General features: G+C 40.2%; 1 protein-coding gene across 2 annotated transcripts; it reads left to right on the plus strand.

Moving 5' to 3' along the window:
- Positions 1–710: 710 nt before the first annotated feature.
- On the plus strand, positions 711–18,294 carry LOC111847788 (regulator of G-protein signaling 9). 2 transcript variants are annotated; one of them, XM_023819310.2, is made up of 19 exons: positions 711–990; positions 2,793–2,889; positions 4,385–4,435; positions 4,665–4,771; positions 4,944–4,995; positions 5,452–5,510; positions 5,606–5,682; positions 5,893–5,974; positions 8,835–8,906; positions 10,838–10,867; positions 11,112–11,173; positions 11,386–11,499; positions 11,864–11,979; positions 12,100–12,187; positions 13,656–13,794; positions 13,882–13,964; positions 14,323–14,446; positions 16,550–17,013; positions 17,487–18,294. In XM_023819310.2, the coding sequence occupies exons 1-19, from the start codon at positions 925–927 to the stop codon at positions 17,641–17,643; spliced, it is 2,040 nt and encodes a 679-aa protein (XP_023675078.1). In that variant the 5' UTR covers positions 711–924; the 3' UTR covers positions 17,644–18,294. The 2 variants fall into 2 exon arrangements, with proteins under 2 accessions (XP_023675078.1, XP_023675085.1); XM_023819317.1 differs by lacking the exons at positions 16,550–17,013; positions 17,487–18,294 and having other exon boundaries at positions 14,323–15,769.
- Positions 18,295–19,205: the final 911 nt, after the last annotated feature.

The following is a 19,205-nucleotide window of genomic DNA, read 5'->3' on the forward strand; positions in this document are numbered from 1 at the left end:
TCAAGTATCATTACATAGATAAATAACTCTCAGCACCACAGTTCCTTACCATACAAATAAGCAAGCAAGCAGATAACCAAGTAAACAAACAAACAAACAAACAAACAAACGAATGAATTAATTAATAAAGAGAAAATGAACCGTATAGTGTAGGTAGTACAATTAGGACGGTGTTTTGCCCATATCAGTGGAGAAAATACCTTCATATTCAATCGTATTCAAGTTCCGTAATAAAAAATATTCTGTTTATATGATAAAAAATGAAGACACTCATTGGTTTAATTATTTTAATTTTGCTTGTAGAGTTTTTAAAAAAACTGACCTGGTTGTTTTTTTTTATCTCAAGACAAAAGAAGAATAACTAGGCCTACGTCAAATATTTTTTTATTGATTTTGCCCGAGTTATAGTTATAATACAACTGAAAGATTGATATTTTCATGTATCATGCATTGAGGCAATCACGGGTGAGTTTTGTGAGAATTTTTTTGTTTAGTTTTTAGTTGATATACATTACAAAGAAGACTGGGTTGTTGAAGTTTCATGCCATTAATGAAAGTCAGAATTAATCATTAGGACTAGGACTTCAGGGTGCAATCTGGCCCTTTAAAAGCACAGCGTTAACATCTTGTTTTTATTCCCGGTTCTACATCGCCTCCTATCGAGCAAAGTGCGGTGCTGTTTTTCACTGCGGTTTTTTCAGAATGTGAGAGGTTGCATTGGCTGAATAGGACTAAGTCATGATTGGCTGAGATGTCCATACTGTCTTCATACCTCAAGCTTCCGCATATAATTTCAAGTGTTATGTTAGGATAAGGGGCGTGCGACATAAACTGGCATCGTCGTCAAGACCTCCTGCAAAATCATTTTCAGTGTTTTGAAATCCGCTTTTTATTAAAGGGACTCCTACATAACAGGCGGCAAGCATGACGATTAGAAACGTACGAGATCACGGTCAACGTTATCGACCACGGATGGCTTGTCTAAAAAAGGTAGGTCACTAAAAAGATGCTCATGTTTTTGTACAATTTCCCACATATAACGTGAATTTTAAGCATCCTGCCCCATGGTCGTAGTCGTCTTTCTTATGGCGCTTGTTTTTCGGCTTAATTTTGTGTTCATTTCTATGTTATTTCAGTAACATGTTACATACAATTACTGCAAAACTGAAATATTCCATGCCCGAGTAAACGTTTTGCTTAATTGTTTTATATAGTCTCCCGTACACTAGAATCGATCACTTTAAGTTATTATTTACATTTAAATCAGAAGATAACTAAAATGCAATTTCACTTGTGCAGGTGGTTACAGCATCAGGGAAATATGATTTACCATACAGTACAAATTAGGATATCGAAAAACAAATAAGCAAATAATATTTAACCCATGCAATGTTACGTAGAACATGTGTAATGAAATACATTACGATGCTTTAATTAATAATCTGACCAGTTTTTTATCTAGTGTCACTTACTGAGAAAAAAATTTGGGTAAAAAGATTTAATGGGAAAAATCATCTCTTTTGGCATTGAACAAATATCAATATAAATTACATTAAAACGGGACTTTTTAATAATAATAAATCATAATTTCCAGAAAAAACAACAACACTACTGATTGTCATTAATGTGAAGCGATTTCATAGTATGGAAACACATTTTTGCTTCCTTTAGTCAAATTTTCCTATGGTGATTGAGCAGTTATTAATTAAAGCCAACACGGAGGAAACTTTTTGAGATGTACGTTTTGCTTATCAGTAATTCTGCAATCTGTCTTCAAAGCCACTTTGCAGTGGCCTGGCATGAGCCCCACTTCAGAGAGACTCCGGGGGAATTGTAAATCAATCGTTTGCACATTTCAAAGAGGGTAGAATTCACGTTGTGGACCATAAAGTAATAGGCAAAAAGGAAACGCTGATGTTCCTGTTTGATTTGGTTGAGTGCCCACTTCTGTAACTGTGGGGCATGGTGGTATGCTTCAGTGATGCACAGGGATGTCGTATTTGTCTTCAGTGAAATGGAAGGTGATAGTCAGAGCTAATATTCATTATGGAATGCAAAATTTGGCTTTATCCGGGTGACCTGGCAATAGAGCCATAGTTCGAATACAAGACCCTAAATAAATCTTAGCAGTGACTAGAAGACAGGTTAACCTGATCGCCACTGTTAGTACCTGGGAGGGGGTTTTAATGTCCCATCTGTAATTATATAGCAAAGGCTCCGGCATCATAGACACATACAATAGTTATACATTTTCTCCATTCCTCCATTCTAAAGATGACAGGCTTCTAACACATTATTCCCAATCCACATGTAGTGCTATTTTTCATTCAACATATTTGTATGTAAACAAGATTAAATGTGAGCTTTGATTATGTCTTATCATAAGATTGGGGTGTATTTCTGGCTGGAGTATTGAATCCGGGATTCTGTAGGACTGGGCTATTCAACACAGTCCCTCGATTCCCAAATCCAGGCCTTGTTTTCAGTTCTCTCAGGTAGTTAGTTAATTAATGATTCTGATTGGTCAGAGGCTTCACACCTGGCTCACAGGTGAAGGAAGGCTGGAAAATCACCAGGGCTCAGCCCTTGAGGACCGTGAGTTGAATAGCCCTGCTGTAGGAATATAGAACTTAATCATATAGACTGTACATCTATATGATTAACATCAAACACTCAGATTAATTTGAAAATTGCTCAGCACTATTTATTCTGCAGAAAAATCGAACACCTGAATCCCAGCCTCTGATTTGTTGATTTCAGCAGCCGGTCCATATTCTCGTTTCTCCTTGCAGGTGGAGGCTCTAGTGCTGGAGATGCAAGATCCCAAAAGTGGGGTTAAGTCCCAGACTCAGAGGCTGGTGATTACTACCATCCCACACGCCATCACTGGTAAGCCTCTAACGGCATATATTCCCTATGTACATACTGTATGTAATGATGTAACGTTACTCAAGAAATCAAAAGGAAAGACAAAGTAATTAAGGAAGGAAATTAAATAATTAATCTGTTGTTTTTTAGATCTGAGGATAATGCATTGTATTCCCTTCTGTTAGTTAATTTTTAATTTCTGCTTGTGGTAGATTATGCCAAAGAAGCCCCAGGCCAACAAACATATTCCTGGTAATTGGAGATTTAGATTTGATTAATGGGAATCCAGGCACAGCTCAGAGTACATGCCAGTGTGCAGTGGTTTGTCTTATACATGTGTTGATGTGTGCAAGAATTCATCGCCATGACAACCCCTGTGCAGCTGGCTGCAGCAACTGGCTCCTCTTGCCTGGAGTGGTCACTGAGAAAAGATCCGACTCACTGTGCATAAACTGCTCCGAGGGGTTTCAGCATTAGCGTCAGGAGCGTTAGCATCAGGGGACAGTCAAACAGAACATGAATATGGACACGACACATATATAAAAATATACAGCTATAAAAAGAGTTTGGTTTCTCAATGAATTGCTGCATTTCAGATCTCTTTGTAATCATGTCTAGATATGTCACTAGATCTGCGATGCATGCCAGCTGTCACACAAAGAGGGAGACGTGCAGTTAAGCCTCTAACATGGATTTGCGTGTCTTTATATGTTTCACAGCCTGAAAAAAAACATGCCCTGGCCTCTATTCTGCAGCATTTTCTTTGGAAGTCAGTCATAACCAGAAAATAGAAATGAAAAACTAGAAGTGATTGCTAATATACATATATTTGTTATATTAAAAAAGATATTTAAAAGGTTCCCTCTTCCAGTTATTAACTATGTTGTCATCAAAATTCTATACCCAATAAGGGTCATTCAACGTTTTTTCAACATCATGGCCTAGTTTATTATTCACAATGACAAGAATGCAAATCTGTGTATGTACATATATTCATTTATATATATACACACATAAACACACACACACACACACACGCACACACACACACAGTATGTGTGGATAGACTGGTTGGCAAAGCGCTTGATTTTTATTTTTTTTTGGTATACAAAGATCAAAGGGGGTCATTTGTGTTTTATTGCATGTCAGTCGTAATTTACTAGAAGATTGCTATCATCAGCATAAAGACATTGCTGTCCCTGATACTTTGTAAACGGGCACATTTCAGAAGCTGTCACCAGCATCCTCTCAAGGCTCGGTAATGATCCTGCACTTTGTTTCATCCTAACCATCGCTTTATCCTGACCTTTCTCAAGAAATGGAGGCCTTCTTTCTGTCTCGGAGGTTTCCTCTCAGAGATGTCGCTGATTTTTGTAGAGCTCAGCCGGGGCCCATGTCCTGGGAGCACAGTTTTCATTAGACCCTCGTTCTCAGCCATATACTTGCCAACTATGTCCTGCCTGGCAAGCGCTGTTTTATTATCCTCTTTTAACTGGCCGTTGTTTTAATTGATCAGGGGAAGACATTGTGGCATGGGTAGCCAACCGGTTCAACATCGACGCGCGAGGTATGAAATCGCATTGTTTTTACAAGATACTGTCGCTAAACTAATCTTCATTACAAATAAAGTATGTCCATTGATGATATTACTCTGTTACTAACACAAATAATAATTATAGCAGCACAGATGGTCGATATAATGATTACAGTTTTGGTATCAATTGAGGTAAAAGAGGTCGCTCGTTCAGTAAAATGTGAAAACCACATCCCTGTTTTTTGCCTACTTCCTTCCCCAGAGGCTCAGTCTATAGCAACACTGATGGTGGCATTTGGCTACATATACCCCCTGCAGGACCACAAGAGACTCATCATTAAAGCTGACACCTCGCTTTATCGCTTTCAGGTAGCTGCTGGAGCATCGTTATATCGCTATACCCAATAGCATGTAGCAGATACGGCCTATACCTTTTCCTCTTTCATTGTTAGCATGGAATTATCATTGAATGTAATGACACCGAAGGTGATATTTTGGAATATGGCAGTCTGGTGACACTAATATCATGATCCTGCTGTAGACGCCGTACTTTTGGCCTGCCCAGCAGTGGCCGGCAGAAGACACAGACTATGGTGGGTTTGCTTTGCTCTCTGGGTCCTTACGTATCTCTGGCTGAAAACGCGGCTGCATGACATGACGAGCGAGATCCCTATATGCTCATAATATATTTTTGATGCAGTTGGAACATGATACATGTAAAAAAAAATGTACTGTCCTTCCTCTCTATGTAAATTGTAAATGGCTATTTAAAAATACACTCATCATACATTAATCATATTTCTGAAACTAAGCAATATACTGTAATAGAAGATAATTTTTTAAAAATCAAAACCCACAGCATGCAGCTCATTTGATTATCTTAAATTATAGCTCACACCTACACAAAGACCTTTAAATAATTGTTATTCTTTATGACTTAGAGCGCACCTTCAGCACTGTGTGATTATTTTGTCCTGTTCCTCAAGACATATTGCCGCCTAACCATCTCAAACACATTTTTTATTTTTTTTTTAATAACCTTCCTGAAGCAATCTACTTAGCAAAGAGAAACATTCGCAAGAAAGGCGTACTGGAATTATATGAGCAGGTAAGGGTATGATTTTTAACTGCCAGCTGGAACCTAAAGGCATAGTTTTCGCCTTGGCTGTTTTTAGAGCTAAAGCTGTCCGTTTTCCTTGTCAGGAACACTATAACAACCTTCACAAATGGATGAACCATAAGTGGGATTTCATTGTGATGCAAGCAAAGGAGCAGTACAGGTCAGTTCTCTATGTAATATTATTTTGCCTTGCTGTCTCTGGCCAAGATGAAGTGGATACACAGGGGGGGGGGGGCTGGCACCTGGGAATGGACTCAGCGGGGTCTAATCTCTCTGAGGTTCTGTATGCAAAATTTGGTGCTTTGGTGGGTGGGTGTATTTACTTAAATAACAATGTGTGTGTTTTATTAACTCTCCCTTGTATGACCAGGGCAGGGAAGGAGAGGAAGAAGCCAGACCGTGTGGTGTTCGACTGTCAGGAGAGGGCCTACTGGGTGGTACATCGACCACCAGTAAGTAGGGATCTGATTTTATTTATTTATTTATTTACCTTTATTTTACCAGGAAGTCCCATTGAGATATAAAATCTCTTTTACAAGAGAGACCTGGCCAAGGTAGCAGCCATACGAAACATAAACATATACAGTACATGACAATAAAACATTAAACCGTAAAACAGAAGAACAATTGTTTTTGCACAGTGGCTTCTCAAGCAAAACATTGACATTCCTCAGTCACTGAACTATTTATGATGATCTTAAAATCCTTTAAAGATATTAGTGTTTGCAATTTAAGAACTTTTTGAAGGTTGTTCCATAACCATGGCGTGTAATGAGAAAATGCTGTTTTGCCAAGGTCTGTCAGGACCTGGGGGACATACAAAGGCAACCACTTGGAGGCACGCAAGTGGTAGCTATTGGAGCTGATGCAGAGTAGGGTACTGAGATATTCTGGGAGTTTACCCAGCAAAGCTTGATTGGTTGATAGCTGTGGTCTGTAAGTCAACTCTGTATGGTAGCCGATTTATCTATGGCAGACTTATCAGCATGTAAAAGGGCTCTGCTGGAACAGGACTGGGACAGATGCTTGAAAGGTTCACTCAAAAGACATGGTACTATTTTCTGAGGGTCTATGGACACCAGCTATTTAACAGACAGTGCTCGCAAATGCCATGATAACACGGGGGTGGGGGGGGGGGTCATCTATGGTTTGGTTTATTGTTTTTTTTTAATTTAATGTGGTAAGGAAATCTCTTGGGAATTGGGTTAACCATAGTTCATGAAAGGAATGCAACCAGAGTATAAACCTTCTGAACAGCGAGGCACAAGCCAAGGAGGATGGATGAGGTGATCTTTTGGCATGTCCACGGTGATGTAGGCATGAGCCAAGCTTGTGGTCGGAGTGCTGGGTTGGTCCACTTATGGCCATGATTTCTTGTCTTTAAATTAATACTGAAGTAACTATTTGGTTGAACAGCATCCAGACCTGTTAGAATCTTATATACCTGGATCATGTCCCCCCTTAGTCTTAGTCTTAGAACAGATTCATCTCAGCTAACCTCTCCTCATAAGACATTCCTCTAAGACCAGGAATCATTCTTGTAGCCCTACGTTGAACCCTTTCCAAGGCAGCAATGTCCTTGTTAAGGTATGGTGACCAAACCTGCACACAATATTCTAGGTAGGGTCTTACCAAGGAATTATGTAATCGTAGCATCACCTCCCTTGACTTAAACTCCACGCACCTAGAGATATAACCCAACATCCTATTGGCCTTTTTAATTGCTTCCCCACACTGGCAAGAGTGGGACATGGAAGCATCAACATACACACCGAGGTCTTTCTCATAATCGGCTTCCTTTATTTCAATGGAACCCATAAAGCACTTGCGCTTTATATTTCTGTTCCCTGCATGGATTATCTTGCATCTAACCAATCCATGCCAACTGGGCCATTGCTTCTGGACCCGTCCCAACACACCTACAGTAAACTCACTTTATATCCATGGATCCTTCAACTTCACCCCTCTCCCAAAACATCTACGCCAGGGTTCCCCAGTTCCAGTTCTGGAGGGTCAGTCTGCAACACAGTTTGCAGATATTCCTGCTCAACTGGGTAATCTTGATCTACACCATCCAAATGGGATAAATTCAATTATATTGCTTAAACGGAAAACATTCTCAAATGTTAGAGCGCAAACTATTATTAATACGCACTTAAATGACAGTTTTGCCTTCATGAACTGTGACCTAACTGTGTAAGTGAAAGAGGCTCTTAATTGAAGTTTTAAGTTATATGAACACGTGACAAATGAATAGTGTCATACTTGATTTTTTACGTCAATAAAAACAAGTTATTTTGTTTTTTTCCCAGTTTTTTTAACCTGAAAAGCAGGAGGTCTGTCTGATACAGTCTTTGAGTCTGCAGTGCCAAAAATATAATTTTCATTAAATTGAACATTGACCTGGAAACAGGGAATTCAAATACAGAAAGACAGACCAATGCTCATCTCGGAACCTAGGATAAATACGTTTGATTTTTAAATTTTCAAAATATGACTTCAGTTAATGGTTGTTTATTGTGCACAATTATCCTTTAAATAAATCATACTGACTAAATTAGGTTGAATTTTAGATTAAAAATCAGTGCATAACTGTTGCATATGATTAATTGGCTTGAATAGTGCTATTCACAATAACAGTAACAGTATGTGTAAATTTATAGTTGAATAGATGTGAAATCCTCAGGTGAATTTCTATGGGGCCTAATTACTGTCACTTCTGAAAGAAAGTATGGATTTAACCTTTTAAATATTTCAGTAGTTGCTGTGGCTTGGCGGGATAGAATGGATTAATGAATCAGGTAAAAATGTATACAGTTTTCAGTGTGAAATACAATAATTCCTAAACCAGTTCACTATTTACAGTTTTCACTGAACAACTCAATGCGCTTGCTCTGCTTCTTACAATATTCCTTTTCGTTATGTATATAATTGTACCTCATAAAATGTTATTTTTCTTGTATGCTTTTGTGCTATTGATCTCTAGGGAACCAGTTTGTTTAGTTTCTAAATGTCAGCCAGCAGACAGAGAATCCAGGCTCTGACGGCCATTTTCGTTTGACTCGGGTAATTTGTTCAGATGAAGAAAAAGTCGGTGTCCAGGTCATTGTTACAACCCTGTCTGATTCTGAATGCCAGGGCCTGAGATACGTCGGAGATTCAGACCACTGGATGAGTACTGGAGAATGCTTATTTGCTCTAATTTATAATAAGATACCATAAGTGAGGATGAGGCAAACCTCCCTGACAAACAGCACAGACCCAGGCATGAAAATCCCTTTCAGGCTAATGTTGACTCATGCTTATTTGCAGCCTGGCACCATCAGCGCGATGGACTATGGCCTAGAACGTCTCACTGACCCCAATGCTGATGAGGTAAAGAAGGTGAGTCTCTCAGGCACTTTGGCCTCACTCCTTACAGGTGTGAGCAGGGGTCATCGTCCATTATGCAATCAGGAGGTTCAATAACTGGAAATGAGCTTTGTCAGTGCTGTTTTGTGTCTGACTACCTCGCTGGCATGGGAACCTCCCTCTTTAGCTTCTGGTTTTTTTTTCCTCACCAAGTAAAGCAGTATTAATGCACACAGTGGATTCTTGCTTTTGCAATTATGAATAGTCAAAATAACCATACGTTTATAGGTTCGTCTTACAGAATCTTTCAATGCAAAGCCAAATAGATTGACAGCCCAGGTGTTAAACTGGATGAGTTGAGTTTCACGGTTCGAGCTGTAGGTTGAATCAGTTGATTGCGACAGAAAGTTCTAGAGGTTTTTTTTTTCCTCACACAGAATTTCAGTTGGTCTACCAGCTTAACTGTCCTGTCGGCGTGGGGTGGGGGGACATTTTTGTGCTAGTACAATCAAACAGAGAATTAAACATTACCGGACATACTCCCAAATTATAGTTTTTGTATTTAAATTTAATAATACTGTTGAAAGTGGGAGGTACAGTTCTGTTTTGGCGTGTTTTTCTGTACAACCAGATGTGGGAGATTTACTGGCAGGTCAGCATGTTATTACTGCCTGGAGGTCATGAACGTACCCTTTCTTTCCAGGGCACTGGTTCTGCCAATCTGTTTAAGCCTATTAAGAGGATTTCATACCTGATAGTCTGTCTTGAATTACAGCCCCGGTACTATGCTGGCGAGTATGAATAGCTGCTTCACTGTGACGAATAGATACAGTTACCAATATCAGTCAGGTAGCCAGCTGTTCCACTCCAGTGAGCTTGTTGTGAAGTTTATATTGTGTAACAATGTAACACCACTAATGCACTGGAAAAATTGCCCTTGAGTTCCATGGACCTCAACACCCTTAAGCAAAACACCCTAAAATTAAACTTTTTAGGTCAAGTGGGTATATGGATATTGGATAAAGGCAAATATCATTTTATGGTCAAATTTTGGCCATCCAGAAATCTGTGAAAAAAAAACTGTTGTCTGCAGTTCCATGTTGCATGGTTTTCTTCATAAACTTGCGATCATGCAATTTCGTCTGCTGTTGTGGACTCAGAGTGTCAACACAGACATCATTGACACTGTCATGCAAAACATTCAACATGCAAGCCATTGTCCTGCCTTTATTACAAGTGAATCTATGAAAAAATACCCAACAAGGAACTAATGTTGTATGCACGGCGTACTCTGCTTATAATTCCAGAGGCTCAGAGTGGATGGAGGGATTAAAAACCTCATAAATTCCCTAAGTAGTGATTCAGTACTGATGTACTAGGAATATACTGTCGGCAGCATTGCTAAATTAGGATTGCAGATGTGCTCGTGTTGTTACAGGAGTTGCATATGTGGACGTCTGCATCTCGTTCACATACCATTTTCTTTCTTTCCTTTTCTTTCCATGCAGATTTTGTTCCTTTTCTCTGTGCACTTCAGCGCTTCATCAGTAATGGTGGAGGCACACAATATGAATACACACATTAATTGACAGAAGAGCTTCTTTGACGGTCTGTGTAGCGTGTATTAGTCCATGGATGAGAAAGATTAAAAAATGTGAGATGCCAGAAACAAGGGCTGTGTAGTTTTATTGGGCCTCTTGCTCAAAGAAACAAAAGGCCTTCATGACAAGGGTCTACGTACATTATACTGAAACGCTGCATTGTATAACTCATTAGGTATGTGTCTTCAGCCTTCTATAGCATCAGTTTTTCTTTAATAAAATTAATTAGTCTCCAGACTCTCCTTAGTACAGCACTGTTAATAAAGACATTGTATTGTATTTAGTATAATTAGCACCTTAATTTTGTTGTAGGATTACATTTGCTTGGGGATTGTTCGTAATGTTTTTTGTATTGGTTCACAGAAAAAGACAATGGACTACTACAGAAGAATTGTAAGTAAATCTTTATTTGAAATATGTTTTTATCTTTTCACATTGGCAGGATTGCTGTGGAATTCAGGACAACAGAAACTGCTTGTTTGGTCCGTAACTGGGGGCTCAGATTACTGATAGCTATTTGTTATGGGCTGGGAGAGATATTCAGGGCAATATTAATGTTTTAAGTTAAGCAGTGTTAGCCTCATTTATATTGAGCTAGACTCCTAAAATCGTCTGACTGTTCTCTTCTTTTCTGCAGGTTATTTTCACTCAACAATGCATCATGCGGTCAAGGGTCAAGTCATCGGTGTCTCTCGGAGCGTATGTCCACTTAAAACACCAATGGGATTCGGTGTGACTGTGTGGTCAATGTTAACCAGGAATACTCAGTCTATCTGAATTTATTTATGCTAGAATACCACTAGTTGTAAATATACTTTGAAACCCATAGCATGATGTACTTTTTAATTCTACTTTATAATTAGTTCTTGGGTGGCAGTTCAGCTCATGTCTCTGTCCTTGTGCCCCTGCAGGATTGTAAAATACATCACAACATGTAAAAACCATGACCCCTTCCTGGCAATGTGCCTCCCCAGTAACCCGTGGTTGACCGATGACACCACATACTGGGAACTCAACATGCCCAAGTAAGACTTGATTTCCTGAAGGCTGCAAGCTTCAGGATCAGTAATACCTTGGTACAGTAATACGTGTGCAATATACCCTTTATCTACACTGTTGATAGCTGCTATTTATTACGTTAACAAGTTTTTTGCAATTTTTTATATTATGGGAAATTTCAGGTGCTTTAATTTTTTTCCTCAATGGCAAAAAAAATACATCACAAACAAAAATCACTTAAATTGTTTGTAGGTGTCTACCATTGCTAATTTTTTTTCCTTGTTGAGGCTGTCCATTCACCTGTTCATACGGGCTCTGCTTCCCCTCTTTCTGATTGGTTTATTTGTTGCTCTGCGCGACCCCGTGTGTGCGTGCCGGTTCGTCTCACAGCGTGGAGATTCCCACGAAGATGAGAGTAGAGCGCTGGACGTTTGGCTTCCGGGAGCTGCTCAGTGATCCTCGGGGGCGGGCCGATTTCCGCCTCTTTCTGAAGAAGGAGTTCAGCGGTGGGTTTTCGACTCGGAAAGCGGCCCACGTGTGCCTGTGTGGCAGTTTCGGTGGCGCTGTACGGTGCAGCCTATGGAATGAAGTTTTATGGCCAGTGTTTTTTTTTTGGTGAAACCAAGGTGAAAACCTGGCATTCTGGGAAACGTGTGAGGACCTGAAGTGGGGAGCCGCGGCGACAATGAAGGACAAAGCCCAGCAGATATACAAGTGAGCATCTCCATATTACAGTATATGCAGCCAGATGGATGAGGATATAGACTAAACCTGCAGGTGGTCTTGTTCTTGTACCATTAGACAAGGTGCTTTGTTTCAATAAATTATACAGCTGTGGAAAAAAAATAAGAGACCATTCTATATTTTTAAACAAATCTGCATTTTTAAAATCCTGGTTTAATCCTGGCAGAAGGCCATGCTGAGTGGTCGGGCTGCTTACAGGCTCAAAGTTTCTAAGACAGCAGCACACAAGAATAAGGTGAAGCAGGAGACATTGGGAACGACCAGAAACCAGCCAGGTAGAGGGCAGAGACGACTTTCTAATGCCAGAGATGACCGCAAAATTATCTGATCGTTTCTTTTGAATCATAGGATGAAATCAAAAGACCTTCAGGAAAAGGAATGGGAAACATTAAGTGCAGGTGTGAAGTGCACTGCTAGGACAGTTCATATCAGGTTCCTGAAAGCAGGACTGAAGTCCCATAAAGCAAGGAAGAAGCCCTTCATTAATGAGAAGCAGGGAAGAACCAGGCCGCAGTTTGCAAAAAAAAAAAATATGTGTGTATATATACATATTGCGGTAGAACATTTTAAACTGAATTTGAGAAGACACTTCTTTACACAGCGTGTAGTTAGAGTGTGGAATAGTCTTCCTACTAGTGTAGTGCAGGCTAAAACGCTGCGTTCCTTTAAATTAGAGATAGATAAAATTATAACAACTCTAAGCTGTTAGTTTTTATTAGTATTATAAAACTCCTTGGTGTTTTCTTTCTTTTATTTGTTTGGCCTGAATAGCTCTTATGTTGGCTCTTTGTACAGCACTTTGTGCAGTGCTTGTTGTGTTAAAGTGCTCTATAAATAAAGTGGTATGGTATGGTATTAGTTAAGTTCTCCCCAAACGAGCTTGATGGGCCGAATGGCCTCCTCTCGTTTGCAAATTTCTTATGTTCTTATGGTCCTACATTATTCACAGACACACACCCATACATTGAGAAATGAGTGAAACAAACAATTCTGCTGTGGACTCCTAATTTTTTCCACGGCTGTGTTAGAATAAAAGGATAAAGTGGCTGCATTCTGGATAAAGCTGCAGGCAAAATAGAATAAATAATGCAGGCAATGTTGCTTAGAAAGAACAGAATGTAATGGAATACAATAGAATATATTTTTATTGTCCATCCAAGGCTGGGGATTTGCCTTTGGCCTGGCAGTGTAAAGTATGAAGGATAAAAATGAAGTTTACTGACAGACAGAGAAGACAGATAGATAGATAGATAGATAGATAGATAGATAGATAAAAAGTTAAAGTAATATCACATCATTGCAGTGTGTTTATAAGCTTTATTTATAGCATTCATGTTAGATTACTGTGTCAGTGAGCAGGCTGTTCTGCTCATTCAGAAGCACAGTTGAATGCTGTGTTGTGACACCCCCCCCGCATCTGTGCCGTGTATGAATGCAGAACTTTCCTGGCCCCCGGAGCGCCGCGCTGGATCAACATCGATGGCAAGACCATGGATATCACTGTGAAGGGGCTGGTCCACCCGCATCGCTACGTGCTGGACGCTGCCCAGACCCACATCTACATGCTCATGAAGAAGGTCCGGCCTCGGGGCCGCGAGCTTGTCTACCTCACCATCGTTACTGCCGGGGATAGCCGTGTTTTTACAGTTCTGTTTCCATGACAGGACTCTTTCGGACGCTACATGAAGTCTACGGTATTCAAGGAAACACAGAAAAAGGCGATTTCTCCTGAGGAACACAAATTCAGGTGAGGAATACTGCAAACACTAAGTGGCAATACATGAAGTGTGCAGTGTCCTCCTGTACTATCCTGTGTTAAGGTGCAGTGCTGTCCTGTGTTGCTGTGCTTTGCATTGTTACTATACAGTACTGTCCTGTCATGTGAGTTACTGTATAGTATTGTTGTAAAATGTGTTTTATCCTGCGTGTGGTATTCTGTGTTACAATGCAGTACTGTCCTCAGCCACTGTGCAGTGCTGCCCTGTGTTGTGCACCAGCACAGAGCGTTCACTGTCCTGCATGGTGCTATGGGCTGCAGGCCCATCCTGCCACAGTGTGCATTAATGTGTGGTCCTCCTGCTCCCGTCCTGGACTCTGTGCTGCAGCGACGCACAGCTGGAGCAGAATGCCAAAAAGCGCAAGCCCAACCTCAGCCCCATTGTGCTGCGGCAGCGGGAGGAAGAGGAGAAGGCGCGGCTGGCCGCCAGCGGGCCCATGGACATCACGCAGGTCATGAGCAAGCTGGACAAACGCAACATGCTGAAGGAGGGGCAGAAAAAGGCAGAGCCATGACAGCAGAGAGGGGATAGCAAGTGGAAGGCTGTGAAAAATACTGTTTACTTTCTCAGGATTTATTTCACCTGCTCTTATGGGCATATATGAAATAAACTACGAAACTTATTTATTATATCAATTTCGGAAGTAAAATTATAATATATTTTTGATATTCATTATTTAAACTATAATACTGCATGTTATGGGATTATTTTCTAAGCCTAAACTTGCTATGACTCTATCACGTTGTTTTATGTTAACTGTGTGAAATAACTAGGCTGTTTTCGTGCTTTTTTTTTCTTCTTATACAGTACCGTAAAATCATTGTTCATTACATTAGGCGCTTCACCACCGCAGGAACCTTTTTCAGGAACCAGGAATATCTGTCGCGTTCCCACCACAGGAACTCGGCCGATTGTAGTTCCTCGGAGGTGGTTCCTGAACCTCAGTCCCTACTCTGGAGTAGGTTGTTACCGCTTCGCCAAAAGTATACTGGGTGCGGCTAATATAAACTTTGCTGATTGGTTGACCGCTAACTTACGTGGAAGTGCGGGGAAAGTAATAGAGCAAAACTTGAGCAGTGGAATTATTTCTGTACCTAAAAAAGAATACTTTCCCCTTGTGTCACTATCATATTTCTGCATCGGAAAATTCGATCTATAAGTGACATACTTCTGTCTAATGTCGTTGGTGTTAAGTTGAACCTACGTTCCTGTTGTGCGGAGGGAAAGCGCCAATTAGCTTTTTTTTTACCGGCCCTGTGCTGCCAGATAGGCTTACTCGTGCTGAATGAATTCTTGGTTGACATGTGATGGAGTTATTTGAGGCGTAAATAAGATAGTGAGTTCAGAAGAGCAACATTTAATACATTCAACTGACATATATTTTTAACGCCCACACATTATTGTTTTACACAAAAGTATCAACCTCTTACAATTAAGCTCAACCCAATGAACACAGTCATCGTCATAACTGACTCATTCCACGTAATCAGTAGTTTTTATTTGTCATTCATTTCAGCTTTGCTGTGTCTTTCTCTGTCTCATAGTGATTCCTCATTGGCATGGAATACATATCTGTGTAATTTTCGGCTGATCATATCATGTTATTTTCACTGGATTTCAGCCATCCTTGTCCTTTTGCTGAACTGTGTGTTGTATATGAAAAACTGATATCACCTCATTGTCATCACTGCTTCATTGTGCTTTGTTGCTGGATTATTTTTGCTCACGGATGTTTACATAACGTTTAATTAAATAAAGTCCTCACATTAATCATTATCATTTCCTGTGTGTCTCCATGTGTATTTCCTGTTTGTAATCTCTGAATCGTACATACACACACACACGGGTTTGTAATAATATCTTTGTGGGGACCCTCCATTCATTTCTATGGGAAACTCTAATCCCAACATAACAACCATAACCCCTACTCCGCCCCAACCTTAACCATAAGTAACCAAATAAAATACGACACTTTTGGCATTTTTACTTTTTTGATTGCATTTACGGATCTTTCATCTTTACGGATCCATTTCAGGTCCCCACAACGTCAAAAACACATATTTTTATTACATTGTGGAGAACATTTGTAACATATATGCAATATAAACATAATACACACGCATATTTCACACACGAGTTTGCATAGAATAGAATACAGCCACAATTCAAACTTGCCATTTCGCTACAGGACTTAGCGTCATTATCTTTATTTGTTTTTATTTGCTTTTCTAAAACAGTGTTTTAGATAATAGATAATAGTGCTTCTTAAGTACAGTATGTTTGTGTTTCAGTGTGGATGAACGTCCTTCCGGGAGTGGTTAGGGCATGCTGACCAGGACGCTTAACTTAAACGTGGAAAAAAACTTAACGTGGCTTAATGTCCCAAAACAACTTTTTTTCTCACATTTCACTGGTAATAAGTACATTCTATTGCCAAATGCACGAAACTGTAATCTAAATACACTTATAAAATCCACGTTAAGCAAGGCTGTAGGTGAAAGGTTTCCAAGCGGCCCCTGCTGACGTGCGTGCTCTGCCTCCGCTTCCCATGCAGCTGTGTAAATTCACTGCGCCGGTGCCCCACCTAGCGGTCTACACGGGCATCTGCGAGGCTCAGCTGTCTCACGGCCGGGAGCGACAGCCTCCTTCGCCGGGCTTCCCAACCCTTCCCAACAGCGCCGCCTGCCCCTCGCCCATCAGCGTCGCCATCGACAGCACACCCGCATCCGAAAGGAAGTTTGAGGGCCAGGGAGGTTCCGCCGCCGCCCAGTTCCCATCCATCGCCGAGGTCCCGTTAGAGACCAGAGTCAGCGCGTCGGCGAGGGGTCCCGATGAGTCGCAGCTAGCCAGCCAGAAGTCCCGTGTGGCGCTGTCCCTCAGCCGGTTCCTGAGACGCGGCTGCGGCAATGCCTCTGTGCTGGCAAGCCTTTCGCCCAAGTGTCACTCAGCAATGGGCGGGCGAGTTCAGCCGCTGAGCCGGGAGCCGCTCTCTCAGCCGCAGCCCAAGAGGATTGCCAAGTGAGTGCCCGGTCTGCCCCTAACTCCAGAATTTAGAATTAGAATTTAACTCTCTGTCAACAGAATTACAATAGAACTCTCTGTGATCATTACTAAATCAATGTAGTAGATTCAGTTTTAGCCCTAAAATCACGTGCTGCGGCATTTTACTAATTACTTTACTAAGTAGTACCTTTATGTAAAGTATCAACTAGAGATTTAAATTTAAAAGTTTTACACTGGATGTTTACAATGAAATGACGCTGCTGAGCAAAAGAGATCTTTCACACACACTGAGCTTTTATTCGTGGCTGAAACTTTTCAGCTACAGCTCCTGTTCAGCAAGATTCAGTTAATGTTAGGAATTTACAGATCTTTACAGAAGCAAAAATAGAAGAAACAAAAAAACTACATATCAGATTGCCGTGCAAAATAATAACCAAGTAACCAAATATTACACACGTATGTATCGCCGAAAACTGCGCTCTTCCCAGCTTTTTCCAGATAAAAGTGGATATCCCGCCGGAGTGCCGGATCTACCCCATCGACTCAGAGGATGAAGAAAATGAATGTACAAGCAGGGTAAGAGGCACCGTGAAAGAGATCATCTGTCCATGGGAGTCCATCACCAAGCAAGACCAGGCAGGATGAGCTCAAAAAACAACCAGGAGAGGGCAGTATAGGGTAAGGAAAAGCTTTGCGTTAGAGCCTCGTGATGAGTACAATACTCTCCCTCTTCAATGATATATAAGATTGTGACAAAAACTGTTCGAGTGTTTTTCAAACTTTCTACATTATTTTTATTAACAATTATGGAGACATCATGTCTTTATAATTACACTATAATCTTTATAGTACAAAGTAGTGCCTATCAAATTAAATGTTACACACAACTAGGGGAAGGAATGACTCATTTAAGAATTATGGTTGAAGTTTGTTCAATGTTTCTTACCTAGTAAATACCACATGTTACAAATAATAGCGTAACTTAACACCCAAAATTCACATGGTTATTCTTGCTAGTATATATTGCAACTGAGAATTTTGTATCCAACTGTTTTATATGATTAAATGATGTAGATCCCCGTCTGACTAGATAACAAAAGTAATATTTTTAATAATTGTACCGTGACAGTTATTACCAAAAGATAAACAGCAGATCCTGTCAAAATGTACTATGTTTAAGTGTTAACCGACTGAAGAATGTGAACTGAATATAATTTTGTGTAAACAATTGTGCATTCTTCATCTTCGGTTTGTGCAAGTGCCTCAATAAATATTGAAAATTATGTTGTGTGACAATGTACTCTTATTGTATTCTTTGATACATTTTGGCTTACATATTTGCAAGGGTGGGAAGCTTATTAATCAGAATCCCTTTCTTTCAATGCCACTAGAATCAAACTTCATATTGAAATTCTGCTTCAAGCTTAAAAAAACTTAAAAACTTAAAAAAACTCAGAAAAAGTAGGTAAAGATTCAGAAGACAGTGCGAATAACTTTGTTAGCCATTGGAAAGAAGTTTGCAGCTACACAAAGGAGCCGACAGCATATGGTCCTTTAATTCCCTTCAGAAATTAGTGTTACTATGGTAACCGCTTGAGGCTGCCACATTTCAGTCGTTAAACTCGATTATCCTCCCATTAATAAATTGCTCAAATATGGCCTTTGGTGACCTCAAAATTACCTGCAAACAAGGAATACGATATTATGAGGATGGACAAAACAATGAAACACTGCATGAAAACGGAATTTGCAGTGACTAAATCGCGATCACACAGTGACAGTGGTGATTCATATTAGGCTGGGTGCAAACTAGCAGTATGTATCAGCTGTAAAGGATGTCTGATAATCTGCACTTTTTGAAGGAATATGAGGTGACTAGTTTCAAAACAGCCAATGACCGATTTGGAGGTGCATGGGTAATAAAAATTGCAATATGATGTCCCATGTGAAGGAGAACAGTATGGAAATCATGTCATCATATATGAAACATGGACAGACTGCATTGGCAACTAGAAACAAAGGCTGTAGATCGATGTTTACCAAGTTGAGAGTGATAGATGATCATTTAACAGAACAGTTGTTAAGCACAACAAAATTATGGCCTCAAAAATGACTACAGAGCTGAAAACTGAACTAGGACCCTGTCTCAACAAAACAATTCAAGTCAGACTTTATGGCAGAGCTGACATTCGGAAACTGCTTGCATC

This window comes from Paramormyrops kingsleyae, chromosome 5 (genome assembly GCF_048594095.1).
Source record: "Paramormyrops kingsleyae isolate MSU_618 chromosome 5, PKINGS_0.4, whole genome shotgun sequence".
NCBI lineage: Eukaryota > Metazoa > Chordata > Actinopteri > Osteoglossiformes > Mormyridae > Paramormyrops > Paramormyrops kingsleyae.